This window comes from Trematomus bernacchii, unplaced genomic scaffold (assembly GCF_902827165.1).
Source record: "Trematomus bernacchii unplaced genomic scaffold, fTreBer1.1, whole genome shotgun sequence".
NCBI lineage: Eukaryota > Metazoa > Chordata > Actinopteri > Perciformes > Nototheniidae > Trematomus > Trematomus bernacchii.
The window spans coordinates 16,634,489-16,653,082 of record NW_022987689.1 but is presented as its reverse complement, the minus strand read 5'-3'; the positions used below and the strand labels follow the sequence as shown (position 1 = coordinate 16,653,082).

General features: G+C 40.5%; 2 protein-coding genes across 2 annotated transcripts; one reads left to right on the top strand and one right to left on the bottom strand.

Annotated features, from left to right (window-relative positions):
- Nucleotides 1-509: 509 nt before the first annotated feature.
- Nucleotides 510-9,710, top strand: LOC117488540 (procollagen galactosyltransferase 2-like). Its single transcript, XM_034137517.1, has 10 exons — nt 510-1,179; nt 2,058-2,192; nt 2,388-2,592; nt 3,668-3,787; nt 4,112-4,185; nt 4,262-4,368; nt 5,254-5,386; nt 5,506-5,633; nt 6,115-6,321; nt 8,055-9,710. The coding sequence occupies exons 1-10, from the start codon at nt 817-819 to the stop codon at nt 8,332-8,334; spliced, it is 1,752 nt and encodes a 583-aa protein (XP_033993408.1). The 5' UTR covers nt 510-816; the 3' UTR covers nt 8,335-9,710.
- Nucleotides 9,274-18,582, bottom strand: zgc:153115 (uncharacterized protein LOC768186 homolog). Its single transcript, XM_034137518.1, has 2 exons — nt 16,719-18,582; nt 9,274-14,580 (listed from the first exon to the last, which is right to left on the bottom strand). The coding sequence occupies exons 1-2, from the start codon at nt 17,209-17,211 to the stop codon at nt 14,336-14,338; spliced, it is 738 nt and encodes a 245-aa protein (XP_033993409.1). The 5' UTR covers nt 17,212-18,582; the 3' UTR covers nt 9,274-14,335.
- Nucleotides 18,583-18,594: the final 12 nt, after the last annotated feature.

Genomic DNA, 18,594 nt, shown 5'->3' with positions numbered 1-18,594 from the left:
CATCAGAAAAGTTGTATTGCATTTAAAGTAGATTCTAAACCTTCTGAACTATCCATATTATCTTTGCTTGTATACATTTTCTAAAAGATTATAGTTATCTATAAGGTGGCATAGACCAAAAATGAAGTGTAAGTTTCCTTACCGTCCCACAAAATAAATAAACACATTTTTGAATCAAATGATAAAAATAATATACAGTATACGTGTACGTGTGTGTGAGCCAATATGGTTACTCTCTATCTCTATCTCTCTCTTTCCCATGTGTGTGTGAGTGTGTGTGCGTGTGTGTGAGAAAGAGTCTCTCTCCCTCACTTGCACCAGTCTGAGGCTACAGAGACATCCAGGTGCCCTGCTGGAAATATGCCTCTTGGATTATTATTAATATTATGTTTAGTGTTTTCATCAGGACGGCTGTTCCTGCCCGGCAGCACAGAGGAGCTGCAGGACCATCAGGGGTCCTCGGAGCTGAAGCCCACTGTGCTGATCACCATCCTCGCTCGCAACGCACAGCACAGCCTGCCCTACTTCTTAGGATGTATAGACAGACTGGACTACCCCAAGGACCGCATCTTCATCTGGTAAAATACTTGTATTTATTGCAATGATCATATGATTAAAAAATGTGGTCTTATTTCTGGTAAAAGTAAGGAAACTTGCACTTTACTTTTGGTATAGTAGATAAATAGTAGATAGCACTGTGTGTAGTCGATGTGATAGAAAAAAAAGAAAAAGGAAATAGAAAATACTAAAAAGATAAGAAAAAAAATTAAATATGGTAAAAGTAAAATAAGAAAGAAAGAAAGAGGCGGTGCAGTGATGGTGATGGTGTTGGTGATGGGGATGGTGTTGTGTTGTGATGTGTCTCTCTCAGGCTGGCCTGCGACCACAGTCTGGACCTCAGCAGGGCTCTGCTGCAGGCCTGGCTCTCAGAGGTGGAGTCTCTCTACCACTCTGTGCTGTGGAGACCAGAGACACCCAGGTGATCAGCTGGAGCACCAACTACACTCATCCACCTTCCTGATACTGTTCCAGATGAATTCTCATTATTATTATTCTACCAGCTCTTACGCAGATGAGCAGGGGCCCAAACACTGGTCCGAGTCCCGCTTCACCCACGTGATGAAGCTAAGGCAGGAAGCCCTCAGAGCTGCCAGGAGACTCTGGGCTGACTACATACTGGTGAGGGAATAAAGCATACGGGACACAAATAATGAAAGGGATAGTTTGGTATTCTAAAGTAGTATGAGGTATCTAAAGTTAGTGTTGGACCTACAGTAGATGACGGTTGGCATGCCCTCAGTTTAGAGAGTTTGTAAGAACAGGAGCAGCGGCAAAACTGACAAAACACTGTAAAATAAAGGACCACCTGAAAGGAAATCGAATAATAAATCGATATCAGTTAGCGTGTACTGTTTTTTTTTAGAATCACTTTACGACTTCGTACGCAGCCCTTTTCTTACAGGGAATCAAAGCAGTTATCTATATTCAAAGCTACCAGACTCTATTGTGAAAAACTGTGATTTTACTTTGCACAACATAGGTGTTGCTGGTCTACCACTGCCTTGATCAGTTGAAAAAGTTGTGTTTTTATTTTTTATTTTGCTGAATCCAAACTAACAGGAATGACCTGAGCAGATGAGGAAGTGATAGACTAGGAACAACAGGGTTCTGAAAGCTTAAATAACTTTTTTTTATCAAAGCAGTCTGGTGGCTTTGGCCTGAGCAGCTAAAAGAGAGAGATATAATGGCGGAAGTTGCCCAAAAGTCTAATGAATAATGTAAACTAAGACTATTTTTCTTTAGGTATTGTAAATATATTTTGCTCCTGGTCCCATCAACAAGTTTACATTCCTTAGCTCCATGCTGTGACTCCTGTCCATTTCTCCAAATGTAGGGTGTGCTGACCACCATCTACTATACACTGACTGTGATAAGTAAATCATAAAACCCAACTTCATAACATTCGAAATTGCCCCTTTAAGTTGGCTAATGTTCACAGTAATATTTCACAGTATTTGGTGTATCATGATCACCATCTATGATGTTCTCCTCTTCAGTTTGTAGACAGTGACAACTTGCTGACAAACAGCCAGGTGTTGTCTGACCTGATGGCAGAGAATCTGACAATTGTGGCCCCCATGCTGGAATCAAAAGGCCTTTATTCCAACTTCTGGTGCGGCATCACTCCTCAGGTAAGGCAAGGTTGATTGAGACCAAAACAGAATATATTGTATAGGGGATGTGGGATTTTTGAGGCCAATACCAATAGCTATTTTTTAGACGAAAAAATCACAGATAACAGTAAAAAAATGTGAAATATATAGCAAACCAAACTCATGTGTAATACGAAGTAAAAACTGCATGAAGTGATTTTCTCCTCCGCTCAGGGCTACTACAGGAGGACCCCGGAGTACATTCCCATCCGTAGGTGGCAGCGGAAGGGCAGCTTTGCAGTTCCCATGGTGCACTCCACCTTCCTGCTGGACCTGAGGCGCAGAGCCAGCGGAGCGTTGGCCTTTCACCCCCCCCACCCCCACTACCCCTACGATGTGGATGACATCATGACCTTTGCTTTCTCTTCACGGCAAGCAGGTGGGGGAGGACATTGACAGTACATTTAACATATTTTTAAAGTGCAATTATTTCTTTATAAATCTTAAGGGGAGGCGCTTCAGATGGTTAGGGTAAATCATTTTCACTATTGGATGTCACAATAGAACGGGGGGTTACGTATTGTAACCCTAGTTATATAAGCACAGGCTCCGCCCTCTACTGGACTCTATGGGTACTACTCTCTATCATGCTATGCGGGCATTCACCTACTGAGTTGCATAAACGTAGCCGGCCAATCAGGGCGAGCCTACTTGAATGCGCGTGCAGGCCCACAGTATATAAGGCGGCTACGCCTCCCGACTGTCATCCTACACCCTCTTCAGCGAGCGGCATATAGCTTTCTTTTCAGTTGTTGCTGCTCGCTGAAGAGAAAAGGATGACGGTCAGGAGGCGTAGCCGCCTTATATACTGTGGGCCTGCGCGCGCATTCAGGTAGGCTCGCCCCGATTGGCCGGCTACGTTTATGCAACTCAGTAGGTGAATGCCCGCATAGCATGGTAGAGAGTAGTACCCATAGAGTCCAGTAGAGGGCGGAGCCTGTGTGATAACTTCCTTTTATTTTTGCATTACAGATTTTCTGATATTTTCTGTGCAAATTAGACATTCTCTTAACATGCTTATTTTATACATGAATATAATAATAATACATATAATACATGTTATTTATATAGGGCTTTTCCTGGTGCTCAAAGCGCTGATATATAACACAACATTGGAGTTGAAGTTTTTTTATAGAGATAATTTGGGATAGTTTGTGTCAACTGTCAATTTTCTTTTAATAAAATGTTCTATGAATAAAATATGGACAAACCCTCTGTGAATACCTCGAGAATATAGTACAGTACTGAATTTAAGCAAATCTAAAAACATTAAAGACAAAATCAGTCAAATAAACATGATAAATGTGTATATTGGGTGTTGTCACACGTGGACAGACTATGAATTTGGGGCTACGTTATTTTCTTGTCGTACCATATGCTATGCTAACGATTAAAGGTAAATCCATGTGCGGCTGCATGTTAAAAAGCCCTCCGCTCTGTGTGCTCCTCTGCAGGGGTTCAGATGTATGTGTGCAACAAGGACCACTATGGATATCTACCAGTTCCCCTCCAACCAGAGCAGACGTTGGAGGAAGAGGAGGAGAGTTTCTCCCACACACTGACGGAGGCTCTCAGTAAGCACTTCCTCTGAAGATGCATTTATTGTATTTGACACGGATCATTTAAATTCTGAATGCTTCTATCTCTGCTCACTCTTTCCGCTCTTCTGTGTGAGCACATTTGGTTCTTTTTGCTCTCACCGTCCTGACACATGTCTCACTCCTCTGTTAGAGCCCTCTGCCTCTCCCTTCCTCTCCTCCCCCTCTTATTTGAGTGTTTCACATCAGTTAGAAGTTGAACAGATCCATGGAAATTCCCTTTTAAGCAACAGGCGGTGCAGCAAAAGGCACATTTACCATACTTCATGTGAAATGTGAATGTGTAACTTTACTTTCCAGTTTCCTTCACCATGGAGCCTTCGTGGCACATTCACACTTTGCTCAAAGAGCAAGGGAAGATGGGATTTGATGAGGTACAGATACATTAACAACAGCAGATGTATCTTCCAGTTTAGATTCAACAGTGACTTTATTCTTATCCTCTTCTAGATCTTTCTGATCAACCTGAAGCGCCGCTCAGACCGGAGAGACAGGATGTTGACTTCTTTGTCTGTCCTCGGCATCAACGCTACACTGACAGAGGCCGTGGACGGCAAGTATGAATCACATTAAACTGCATTTATTATGTAGTGCTGGAAGAAGCATTCAGATACGTTAACAGCATACTGTAACAATGTAACAATAATCAATATTATGACTAAGCTTTAGGTACGATCAAAAGTTTCAAAAGTAAGAAGAATTGATCATATAAATGTATTACATTTATGTATCTGTGTTGTAGCTGGTATGAAGCTAGCCTATTCATAATTGTAACTCAAGGCCCAATTGCTTGCATCTTTTGATCATGTTCAATGGTCATCATCAGCAGAAATAGGCCAACTCTTGCAGAAACATGCATTAGGAGCCCTAGAGATGCTCACAAACACGGAAGGTTTGAACATTGACATTTCCATTTTCCATGTTGCAACTATGATTTTTCTCTAAATCTGACGATTTCTTTCTTGGTTGATCAATTCTAGTTTAGTTTGAAGCAGAAGATTGTGAAAAAAAATGTAGGTACATTTTTTATCTGCTAAGTAAGTAGTGAATATAGACTGAATAAATATAGTGGAGTGAGTAAACATATGAAGTAGCCTGAAAGGAATCTTGTACCTCCAATGTATAATTAATCCCCAATATTATTAATTATTTGCCAAGAACAATTTTGGCACTTGAAAAAACCCTAACCCTTACCTAATTCGTAACTGTTTTAACAAGTACAAATAAAGTAACTTAAATCAATCATGGCCAACACTATTTTTAAATGCAATGAAAGAATAAGAAACTTCAAAAGATTATCTTTGCAAACCCTGTTTTACCTGGAGGGAAAACACTTTATATCAAATAAAAAATGTATCATCCAATTTTTTTTTCTCGCTGGCCTTTCAAGGCTTCCATAGATTGTGATTATGAGGAAATATGTGTCTGTGTGTTCTCCACAGAGCCTTGAACTCCTCTCAGCTGCAGGCCATGGGTATCGACATGCTGCCCGGGTACAAAGACCCTTACTCAGAGCGTGTGCTGACCAGAGGGGAGATCGGCTGCTTCCTCAGCCACCACAACATCTGGAAACAGGTTCAGCCTCCATCTGTGAACCTCAGTGTGACATGCTATGGGATGTGGATCAGAGTGTGATCAGAGTGTGATGAGTGTGACAGGAAGTATAGTCCAGGCTGTCATGTGTCTCCCTCTAGGTGCAGCAGCAGGATCTGCAGCAGGTTCTGGTTCTGGAGGACGACGTGAGGTTTGAGCCCAGGTTCCACAGCAGGCTGGTGACGCTCATGGAAAATGTCCAGAGAGTGGGACTAGAATGGGACCTAATGTTAGTCATTTAATGCTTTAATCCCTTTATAAGAGCCTGAGAAGTGTATGGATTTCCACTTTAAAATGTACAGTACTAGTAGTATTTCCTCGTATTTATTCTAGATATTTACAGTATTGACAGTTCTTTGAAAATAAATCAGAAATGGTTATGGTCCAATATATAATGGCGAAAAATATTACATAAATGTTATTAACAATTTGTTTTCATTATTTAATCACTAAATGACAGTGACCAATGTTTCTTTGAGCATGTACACAGTAAAAGCTTATACTTATATATTATTTCAGCATATATGCAATGGAATAACATTTAATTTGTCACAATAACAACAATGAAGGATCAGAATTTTGTTTTCTTTCAGACCATTGTCAATTAAAATGAGATAGTTTGCATAGTTTCACTACCTTGGCCTACTTAAATGTCCCTGTGTATGTTTTATTGAAAGCACCTTGGATCTGTCACTTCTTCTCCTCTTCAGTTATGTGGGCCGTAAGCGTCTGCAGGTGAAGGAGCCGGAGCGCAGGGTGGAGGGAGTGGGAGACCTGGTGCACCCCGACTACTCCTACTGGACCCTGGGATACGTCCTGTCACTGAGCGGGGCCCGCAAGCTCCTGCAGGCGAGGCCCCTGAACAAAATGCTGCCTGTGGATGAGTTCCTGCCTATCATGTTCAACAAGCACCCCAAGTGAGTGTCACCCAGTGTACGCATTTTCAAATGATAATGCCTTTTTATATTAGCTGAAGCGACTTAACTGACTTCTTGGTACACCCTGATAATAAAGAGTTACAATAATCCAGCCTTGAAGTAACAAATGGATGGACTAGTTTCACTGCATCGTTTTGAGGCAAGATATGCCTAATTTCTGCAATGTTACGTAAATGAAAGAAGGCGGTCCTTGAGATTGATTTTATGTGGCCCTTAAAAGATAAATCCTGATCAAATACAACACCAAGATTCCTTACAGTCTCACTGGAGGCCAAATTAATGCCATCCATAATTAATATATCTTTAGATAGTTTGTTTCGTAGATTATTTGGGCCGAGTACAATAACTTCAGTTTTGGCCGTGTTTAACATCAAAAAAGTCCTTGAGGCAGTCTTGAATTTTATTTAGATGATTGGATTCATCAGGCTTGATAGATAAATATAGTTGAGTATCATCCGCATAACAATGAAAATGTACAGAGTGATTCCTTATAATATTGCCTAGCGGAAGCATATATAATGTGAACAAAATAGGTCCAAGCAGTGAGCCCTGTGGCACTCCATGGCTCACTTTGGTTTGCATGGAAGATTCATCGTTGACACACACAAACTGTGAGCGTTCAGATAGATAGGACCTAAACCAGCCTAAAGCAGTTCCCTTTATGCCAACTAAGTGCTCTAGTCTTTGCAATAGGATATCATGGTCGATAGTATCAAATGCAGCACTGAGATCGAGCAAGACAAGAATAGAGACAAGTCCTTTGTCTGAGGCTATTAGAAGGTCATTTGTGACTTTAACCAGAGCTGTCTCTGTGCTATGATGTGTTCTAAAGCCAGACTGAAAATCTTCAAATAAATCATTGTTTTTTAAATAATCACACAACTGTTTTGCGACCGCTTTCTCAAGAAGTTTTGAGAGGAACGGAAGATTAGAGATAGGTCTATAGTTGGCTAAAACCTTTGGATAGAGGTTGTGCTTTTTAAGAAGCGGTTTTATCACTGCTACTTTAAATGATTGTGGAACATAGCCTGATAATAAAGACATATTCATCATATTTAATAAAGAAGTGTTAATTAATGGAAAAACGTCCTTCAACAGCTTAGTTGGAATCGGGTCTAAGATACACGTTGATGGTTTAGAAAGAAAGAATCATTGAATTCAATTGTTCAAGGTTTATGGGTGAAAAGCATTCTAATTTACTATCTAGTGTAATATTTGAACTTACGTTTCCGGGAGCTGTTGATAACACTATACTGGTCAAAGGCAAGAGGTCATTAATTTTGTTTCTAAGAGTAACAATTTTATCATTAAAAAAGCACATAAAATCATTCCTACTGAGTGCTATGGGAATAGAAGGCTCAGTAGAGCTGTGGCTCTCTGTCAGCCTGGCTGCAGTGCTGAAAAGAAATCTTGCATTATTCTTATTCTCACTTTCCCTATTGCTTTTGTTTGTTAGGGAATAGATATACAGTGATACGGAAAAGCGCAAACAGTGGGTAGATTATTCTAAGGAATAGACAAATTTGGATATTTTTTCTTGTATGAGAAAATGTATATTTTCTTTATACTAACCAATTTTTTTTCAATTATTTATTCCTTTTACTTTCTTATTCTTTTACCAATGTTTTCCTTTCAATGGCATTCCTAGGACTCCGTAGTTAGAGCTTTTTGTATTCAGCTAAAGCAATTTTGTCCCCTCTCTGCCCTTTCAGAGACGAGTACCTGCAGTATTACGAGCCGAGGGACCTGAGAGCATTCTCAGTGGAGCCCCTGCTGCTGTTCCCCACACACTACACCGGAGAACCGGGGTACTTCAGCGACACTGAGACCTCCAGCATCTGGGACGATGAGGCTGTGAGGACAGACTGGGACAGAGACGGAACCAAACGTGGGCGGGACACTCAGGACGGAGCATTTCCTCCTGCGGCCCCCCACTCAGCTCGGGGGGCCGCGCCTCCTCTCTCTGCCAGTGGAAACAGAGATGAACTCTGAGGGGGACTGAGGTCCAACACCCTGGTCAGTATATCATCCTCAGAGGGGGCACCAGGTAGCAACCAGGCGCCTATTAAGATATATTCCTTCACCTTTTCTGTGCAATGTGTAACATTTCTGTAAAACAAAACAGATTTTCTGTGTTCATTTGAGAAAACGTATTGATAAATAGAAATAATCAAGGTTTGAGTACAAATATCCTCTCTTAGACCCACGCTAATCATCTAAGCTGATATTAAGCTTCAGTGGTACAGATATTCCAACAAACTCCTAATTAAATGAGCACAAACCAGATAAGCTGTAAGTTTGGAACCTTTAAAGGGAATGTGTGCCCACATGAGGGCCAAAAGGGGGTCCAGGCCTAATATAATGGGGGCACTACCTCTTGGCTGCCCTAGAATTGATCTTAGCACTTCGGGATTTGACTTCAAATATGAAGTGCGTTACAAATGAAACCCATTATTATTATTATCTTGAAAATATTTCTTGTTTCAATGGGATACGTTTGTATGATATTTAAACAAAAAAAACATTTTTGACTTATAATAGGCCTAATAATCGTCTAGATTTGTGAATTAACTATAAATATGTGGTAATAAAGACAAAGGTTACATGAAGAAAAGAAAATAGTTTAGTTTGCATTGATAACAAAATGTTATTATTATTTAGTTGTAACATAGAAAGGATCTTTATAAACTTGAGATATTGTCATGGTGGTAGGAATACAGAAATATAATATATGAACCTCAATAATAAGGCTAGCACTTTAAAATAATACAGCCAATGTTGCCACTTAGACACCCACAGACAAAAACAGACAAGACAGCAGTCAACTTAAGGATTTTTATTCTTAAAAAAGCACTGGTATTTTCATGTCAAGCAAACAATGGAACCATTTAATATTAGTTTTGTTCCATATCACAAAATGTGTTATGAAAAGAATAATTAAACCACACAAATGATACATTTTCTTTTTTTTGGAATAAATTAATCAGCATAACAAAAAAAAAAAAAAAAACATGCTTGTACTTGCACAGGAAATATTGAAGGTCCAATGCTCAAAATTGAGGACACCTGAGAATATAAATATCAAAACAGCTTGTTGCAGCATTTATTTAGTTCCACAGTTCCCCCTTAACTAAAGCTTTGATAAGAGGATTATTAAAAAAATTACATTTATGTAAAAATTAGGCATCAATTTAAAAAAACATCCATTTCTGTACAATGTGCATATCTGAATTAGTGTGGTGACGAGGAATTTGTCGTTCTACGCAAAAATTCAATCCAAACGCTCATCTGTCATCAAGCCACATTCAGCGATATGAACATATAGATTTGGACCGCGCTCTTTTAATTAAATTCTGCATTGAAGTCAACATGTATTTTTCTTTACTTACTAAACACCCCTTTTAAGAGTTTTTTCCCTAGACAACCAGGGGCTGGATTTATCCCAGAGATTCATTTTGCTACTGTCCATTAACAACAGAAATTGAGGCAGGAAAAAGGAAATTCTGCTGCACAGGTAGTAGTGATGTTGCATATAAAGACAAGATAAGTACGGTGGCCGACAGGTGCAAATGGTGCATTATGATAAACGTGCCTCATTTTCAGACAGTGCAAATATAACAACACTAATATGCCAAAACACATGCAAATGAAGAAAAACATCTTCACCTACATAAAACATGGGCAGGGTTCACTTGCTGCAAGAAGCTCAAAACACAAAGAAAGCAGGGACACAAAAAAGTGCTTGATGACGTTCGGCGATATTTCAAGTTGCCAACCGTCACACTCGCAGAATTAGTCTGTTTTAAATTTCAAAGTATTTTGTCAGCATGCTAGCTAGCTTGCAGCGGATCTGCAATCATATCGGAAGGAATCATGCGATCACATTGTTAAAATAGGCCAATAAAACTTGAATTAAAAAAGGTACATTTCCAGTGACATTTGGCCAACTGTATAATGCCTGACCGACAACAAGAGCTGTGGTCCCACCTGTGTGCATCACTATTTAGTGTTCCCATTTCTATTATGTTTTAACTTCTTGCAGCATTTTGTTTCAAGCGCTTTTAGTAAACTCTGCACACATTTTGTCAAGCTAGTGAATATTTTCTAAATGCTGCACGTGTTGTCAAGTTTTTGAAGGGGTTTCTTCATTTGCATGTGTTTTGGCACTTTTGTGTTTTTAAGTTTGCATCGTTTTAGGAACTGCTGCACCGTTGCAGCGTGTTGGCCACTGTCGGCCACCATAGTAAGGACATAGGGTACATAGCAGACCATCTAGCTGATTAAACTTCTGAAATCCAAGGCTTTAAAGGAATTTCTGAAAGACTGGATGGATGGATTTTGTAAAGAAAAAGAGAATCTGTGAGGTATGTATGTGATATATAGCTTTGTGAGAAGACGCTTCCATCTGTGAGGGGTGATGGAAGCTCATATTTCCATTTTGAAGGCTTTAAAAAACGAGTATATGGTGTGTTCCTTTGTTAAAACAGTCCGTATGTTCGTGGTTACTGCCAGCAGCAACCAAAAACTATCAACAGATCAAACCTCTGGAGGAGGAATGTGTACGAAATGTTCCCATGAGATCAACAGTGAGATGGTTTGACGTGTGAACGCGGAAGACAGATCAGGAAGCACAAATGAAGGGTGTGCGATATAGAAAGAAAAAAAATCCACAACAAGAGATGGCCATGATGACTAAAGCAAACATTACAAAAGAACGAAAAACTACATAGAAACCACTTCTTGCATCACGTTTTTTTTCTAAAGACCCTGGACAAAAAGGCAGTTTTACAAACCATTGGTTATCAACACATGAGCATAGTCCCACAGTGCTTGCTTGTAGAAGCATAGCAACAGTGCAAGCCATGACACAATTCAGCCCAAATACACCTGTAAGAAAAAAGTGCCATATTGCATAACGAGTATCTGTGATGAGCGCATACATATACCTGTACAATGATTTGACTGTAAACATGGTGCAAAGTAGTTATGACATAGTTTAAGGCTTTAAGTGTTGTTCACTGAGATCAAAAGGAATATGTCCATGAGCTGGACAGACAGTGTGAAAACAAAAAGAAAAGATTGACCCTCTTTACTCGGACCTGGATATTGTGTGTACTCTGATAGATTTGATTATTTGATGGCTTGCTCATGAATGTTATTTTTCCTGAAACACAAGGATTGTTGACTTCCTTTTTTGGCATATAGGAATATTTAGGTGCCGGTTCACTTCAATGTTTTGCTTTTATCACAGTGGACATTTTGACTTGTGAAAAACAGGTGTAACGAATAACATTGTGGAATGGCGGCATCCCGTTTACAGAGGTTGGCTGGTTCAAAGACACACCAATATGGAATAGAGCCACCATTTGCTTATACTGAGCTACTTCTACCAAGAAGGTTTTCAAATCAGTTTTTCTGTCAGCGGGAATAAGGACAAACTAGTAGCCGAGTTTCATTGAACGTGGTGGAAGGGTGTAGCTAGAATAGGCAAAGAACCCATTACATGTTTTGGGGGCTGATCCAAAAGTTATATTTTAGAATCATTAACAATTTGAGATTGAGAAACGCTCGTTTCCACCGTACAACGTAAAGCTTAACACAACGAATTCAACAAGAAAAGTGTCTCAACAAATGGTACCCCCAAGAAGCATGTGAATGCACCATTGGCCTTGGCAGAGGTCACCCCGACTGCCATTCTTGATTATATTGGTTGCACCTGTGCTTTTATTTGTTTTGACAAGTCAAAATGAGTGTAAATCAATAAAGGTCAAATGGTATAGTGTGGTGCTGGAGTGAGTCCAAGTCCCGGAAATGAATTAGCATATTACCAATTGTTCTTCTCTCGTCTCGAAGCCAATGTTTTTTTTTAACGTGTTTTTGGTTAGATGCCTGAAATAAATTCTGTGGTTATCACAAGCTTAAAATATGTCAGTAAATACCCCACTGGTGAATGTCCAAAGCTTCTTTGTGTCATTTAAACAGCAGTTGCTAACAAGTGGCTTAATGAGACTACTCAATGTCATCACGCTGAACATTAGCCACCTTAGCTTAGCGGCGGTGATGCATTGTCTTAACGTTAGCTTTTTACTTCTGGCGATTACATTTACGTGTAATATGTGGAGATAATCCTGCTGAACGAAATGTGTAAGTATCATAAACATGTGTTGGCCAGAGATCTCATTTTCTGCAATATTTTGAAAACCAATAGGAAAATCCCATTGCTTTTTCACTTCCGGGTTGGCCTACAAAAATACATCGCTGCACCACTCAATAGTTGTGACCTGGCACACCTGAACCTGAACGTGTTCTGGCTCCACACCCCTGATGAGTGAGGTTTAAACACTTTTATATAATTCTGATATCGATGCATACACACTTTTTCTGAGTTCTGCCGCTAACAAAAAGGTAAATAAAAAACACATACACACCAACACTCACAGGCAATGCCATCCTATCAAGAGTATCCCGTTACCCCTAATATAAGGACTACAATTCATCACATGTATTAATTCTGCTGCTAGTAGCATTACCATTTATCTACATTAAAAGCTTAAAGCTTATATACATTTGCATCAGTATAGGTCTTCCTTGAAAAAGAGATCTATGATCTCAATGGGACCAATCTGGTTAAATAAAGGTTTGAAATTAAATGAAAATAGGACATAATACTACAGTGTATTACGTATCAGCATTTCATGTGTGATAACTGATCTAGAGTTAAGGATGGTGTGCAAACAGCTCCTCTAGTGAAGTTTAATCCACTTTCTGGGAAAAATCAATATTTGATCTATAGTTGAATTGGATATGAAGAAGGCATTACAGAATGGCCTCAATGATGGTTACCGATGCAATAAAAATTAAGGAATGTGTCACCACTAAAACTTTTATATGGAATCAGCAAAGCTAAAAATAAAAAGCTAAAAGGCTTCTAGTCAATGCCTCGCTACCTAACATCACAATCTTGTGCTACTCATGGTAAATAAATGGTACTGAAAGCACAACAACAATCTAGAAATTAACCACAAGAAAAACAGGAGTTTTGGCAGATTTTTTGGAGAAAATGTGAAAAATCCCTGCATTTGTGTACGTGTTTGAAAAACAAGATTATTGATAGGGTTGGATTTATTTTCTCTATTTTAAATCTGCTTAATGTTCCCGTTCTCATCGAATCCTGAGTTAGGAAAACAAACAAACAATATATTTATTTTCATAAGGTTTAGGCTGCCTTACACATGTTATGAATGACGAATTATTTAGTGATGGTTTTTGGTTAAAAAACAGAAAAGCTGTGCCATTTTAAATGTTTTTTAATTAGCTTTCTGAGAAATTCAAGCCTAATTAATTATACTAGGCAATGTGAGCAGGACTGCATTATGGCTTTTTTTTTTTTTTTAAAGATGTTTTGCATCAATGTGATGAAGTTCTTTGATCTGTCCTGTAATACTTTTTAGTAGAATAGCCAAAAACATCCCCATCTGGTCTTTTAACGCTAAAAATATGTCATTCGATTTCACGATACATGACATGAAAAAGCATGTTCCCTTGCATGTTGTTTTATTTTCATGCAGAGATTAGAGGTCACTGCATCGTGACTGTCTTTAGTGAAGCCGTTTTGAAAGCTAGCTCAAAATGTAAACATTATACACGCACTTGGATACACGTGTAAATTAAGTGCAGTAGGTCCAAACTTTCAGGAGACGATAAGTGGAATCAAAAAGCACATTTCTTACAAAAACCCATTTCTTAAAGATTTTGAGTGTTTCTCGGTACCCAACCCTAGTTACATTAGGGGATAGTGGTCACATGACTCGTTTGTAGACAGAGGGATGAAGCTGTTCCCCCTCACTTTCAAGTTCTGTGTATGTGTGTATGTTTTTGAGTTCAACACAAAAATGCTTAATCCTAACCAGTGGACTGATTGTAGCTGGTTAACTTGAAACCGCCCGACCTTCTGTGCTCCTGTAGAACGCCCCCCCCCACAACCCAAACCACCCTAATGGTACGTGGCCGGGTTGGGAGAGGGGGATGCGCCCTTGTTGCGTCCCAACATGGAGGGCTGGAAGTCAGGGTGGCGGCGGGCGTGCTTGATCAGGTGGTCGCTGCGCATGAAGCGCTTATCGCAGAGGGGGCACAGGAAGCGCTTCTCCCCAGTGTGGGTGCGGGTGTGGCGGGCGAGCTCGTCGGAGCGGGCAAACTTCTTCTCGCATTCGGGCCAGGTGCAGGGGAAGGGCCGCTCACCTGCAGCAAGGAGAGAGAGAGGACCATTTAACACCAAACCATTTACCATATCTGTTAAGCTGCGTTCACATGATACGCGGTAAAACGACTCTGCCACCGTGGACCACTCTTAATTGTCACCAAACTTTTAGCTTGTTTACCGCATGACCTTTTGCAGTGCAACCAATCAGATGATCACTGAATGAAGTGACGCAACTTAGCAGGGGACGTAACCATAGAAACAAATCTTTTCACCGCAAGGATCTGAATGCAGCTTAGGTCTACAGCATGCAGTTTTTTGATGATTAAAATATGTTACCAACACAAGACTATATATCGATTAACTTTGTTATCTATAAAATGTCGATCAATGCTGACCATACGCCCAAATTGACCGCCTCAAATGTCTTGTTTTGTCAACAACTCAAAAGATATTTAGTATACTGTGAAAGAGTAGTATAGAAACGAGCAAATGTTGTTGTTTCAAAAGCTGAATTTAGAGAATTTGTTTATCACTCAAATAGATTTGATCTATGTCTGCAGTATTTGACTATTGTTTTTATTGTTAACCACTCATCAGTTAATCGTTGCAACTCCAAGCCCAACTCACCAGTTCTGCATTGCATTGGTTAAATAGCAGATATGTCATTTTTTCTATTATTGTTTAATTTGCACATGGTAACTGATTAATTGTCAATCAAATGTCTTAAAGTTAGTGAAAATGCACTTTGATGTCTTGAAAAATCAGACTGAAAAAAACACAGAATACAAATAAAGGCTGTTTGGTATTTTGCTAAAGGTAACAGATGTTCGGCCCCTTTTTGTTATTTCAACATACCTTAAAAAAAGGGCATTTTGACAAAATGATCTTATGCAGTGTGCAAGCAGTACAAAGAAAATAGAATAGGTTTGCATAGATTTTTCATCAATCCATAAATAGAATATTGGTAGAAAATGAAGTAGTTACTGAGCTACTGCTGTACTTATTTTCTATATCTCTGTATTGATTGTTCGGTGCATAACATAGTGAAAAATGTTGATCCCAGTTTCTAAAAGTCTTGTGTGGTTGGTTCTAATCCCAAAGATATTCACTGTAATATGATATAAAACAGAGAAAGATCTCAACATAGTTAAATATGTGACAAAACATATCTGGGCTTTTAGATGGTCCAGATTAGTGTTCCTAAGCTACTGCTAGCCTTAATCTCCTGCAGGCAACATTAGCAAAACCGGGATAAGCGAGTGGGATGCTCGGAGCCATTTTCAAGATCACAAAGCCTGGCCACGTTGTTGTTGCAGAACTCTTTGTGGGCGTTCCCACCGCAGTTTCTTTCAGCCGTTTCCTGTCCTTAATCCGTGTGCGCCTGCTCAGTGACACTGAACACACCGATTCCCCTCATTTTGTGAAAAATCACAGGCACGTTATAACTCTGTATTAGGGATCAGATTTCATTCTGGCTGCTGGATCTATTTCCAACTACACCTATCTTTTTATATCATGTTAATACACCGCGAGAAATTACCAAATGCATTGCAAAGTGAGGCGCAACTACACATACAGTGTTCTCCCTCACCAGAAATAATAATGTGTTTAATCAGGCACATCCATTATCGGGCACATCCATTATCGGACGCACCCCTTGCAGCTTTTCTAAGAATGCTTTATCAACAACTTCTCCGAGAGTAAAATCAGCAGACGTGAGGAAGAGAAGGTGATGCAAACAGTAACAACTTGGCAGCCCAAACACCATCACTTGCTGCTGCCATCAACAGGAGAGGCCATGTCCGACTAAGAACTCTCTACACTCGACGTTAAGGTTTCGTCTTACGTTCATTTCATATGCAAATGCAGTCGGGAGGAAGACCTTCGTCACCGGTTTTAACGTCCAGCCCAGTTCTTTTGTTAGTTTACTTCTTTGTCAGTCTCTGAGGGGAGTTTTCTGTCTTTCCCTCTTTGTTTGGCCACGTTATTGTACCAAGTCAGGGAAAACATTTACCACCGCAGAGCTACTATTAGCTAATCCGATAAGGGGCACTTCCCCTGGTTAAAACACTATGGGAGTACATGTCACCGCCAAAGCAGAAGTTATGGACACACTTTATTTCCAGCTGTACACAACATGAAGTGCTTATACTACAAACTGTTGTTGTCCTCTTACCTGTGTGTGTCCGGATGTGTGCCTTCAGGTGGGAGGATTTCCCGTAAACTCTGTCGCATCCTTCAAAAGTGCACTGGTGTCGCTTCACCGGGGACCGCGGGGCCCCCACGCCTACTCCCCCCCTCAGCTGCTGTCCGGGCACCGGGGTGGCGGAGGGGGTCATGGTAGGGGTGGTCGGGTCCGACAACGTGGTGTAGCCGCTCTCCCCTCCACACGAGGAGTTGCTGCTCTCAGAGTAGGCCGACATGGGGCGGAACTTGCCGTGCAGGTCGGTGAGGATCCCGGCCACCGCCATCATGTTGGCCCCCTCCAGCCTCAGAGTCTCCCGCACTTCCCTGTCCTCGTTCGACACGTCGGGCTCCCCGGGGAGCAGGCCCACGGTGGTCGGCTGGCTGGCGGGGGCGACCGGGGTGGGTCTGTGCAAGACAGGACCGCTGGATATCGATACCAGACACTCGGCAGCGAAATAATCAGACGAAGCAGTCAACGACATTGTTATCTGCCTCGTTTTGTTGGCTTTATCTAGAAAAAAGTAACGAAACGAATCCGCCAGGAGGGGCTAACGGTAGTCTGAGCCTGACCTCGTTTTCATCAAACTCGACGAACCAACCGTTTCCAGCCGAGCCCTGTAACCGCCATACAGTGTGTCAGTAGTCTGAGAATGGCTTATTTAACTAAAGAAGAGGCACAATTGAGAATAATAATGTGCTAAAACCTTGCCAATAACTCAAGCCAAACACTCATGCCCCTCACCGTTGACGGTTCATTGTGTCTGAGCCTCCGAGAAGCCGGTCAAACCTACGCCCCCTGGTCCGGACCGTAGATGCGTTTAGGGCCTATCGGATAAATGGGTTTTAGGGGTGTTCTAGGTTAACAATCTCTAAAAATGCCGTCCTTTTTGTTTTATTTTGTCACTATAACTACTTCAGTATCATATCTATAATTGAAACACTGCATTTATACATAAACCCCATATAGCAAATCACAAAGGGCAATATTTAACACAAACTATGAATATAGCATCTAGGTATGTTATGTTTTATAAATAACCACAAAGTCCCAAGCACAATGCTTTTAAATGACCATAATATAGCATCATTGACATACTGAACGTAATAAAATGTGCTATTTCTATGATTTCAGGACTCTAAACGATGGGGTGAAACCGGGTTAACGGTATTTCTTTCGAGACATTTCTTATTTACCATTTTTTGCTACGTTTTGAACGCATTGTCTACCAGCGGCACGCAGTAACTGACGTCGTAGCACGGGCGTGGACCGCGGCGGCGGGTGCATCGTGGAAAGTAGGTGGCAGGCAGCTTGGGTAATGATGGGGGAAGGAGATGGGGATGAAAGGCGCGATGGGTAATTTAGTTGGAGCCCACCCGAAAGGCTGAAGAGCGGGACTGAGTAGTGCAGGGCTTTTTTTTTTTTACACCTTCCAGGCAAATTTAGTTTCATGAAGGACTCTCTGTATACACTTTTCCAACAGTTTTTATCCATAAAACCCAGACACTAGATGTCCCTCTTGCCTGACGCTCACCTCACTAAGCTGTGTGTAGAGAGAAGTTTATGAATCAGCTTTAATAGATTAGAGTCCACACTGGTTGTGTGGCTTATTGATTATGGTCATAATGACAATGTGTATGTGTTTAACTGTGTGTCCTCCTAAACTATTAATTAATATACAATAGCAACAACACTTTGGTCATTATTATAATGACCAATCCACAATCCAGGTTGTGCTGTCATGCTTTACTATTGTACTATAATTAGGATATATTGTACTATTGTACAATATTGTACTATAATTAGGATATATACCTGCAGATAAATATGTTTTACATTGTATATTATGATGCCATCTTTCATACTG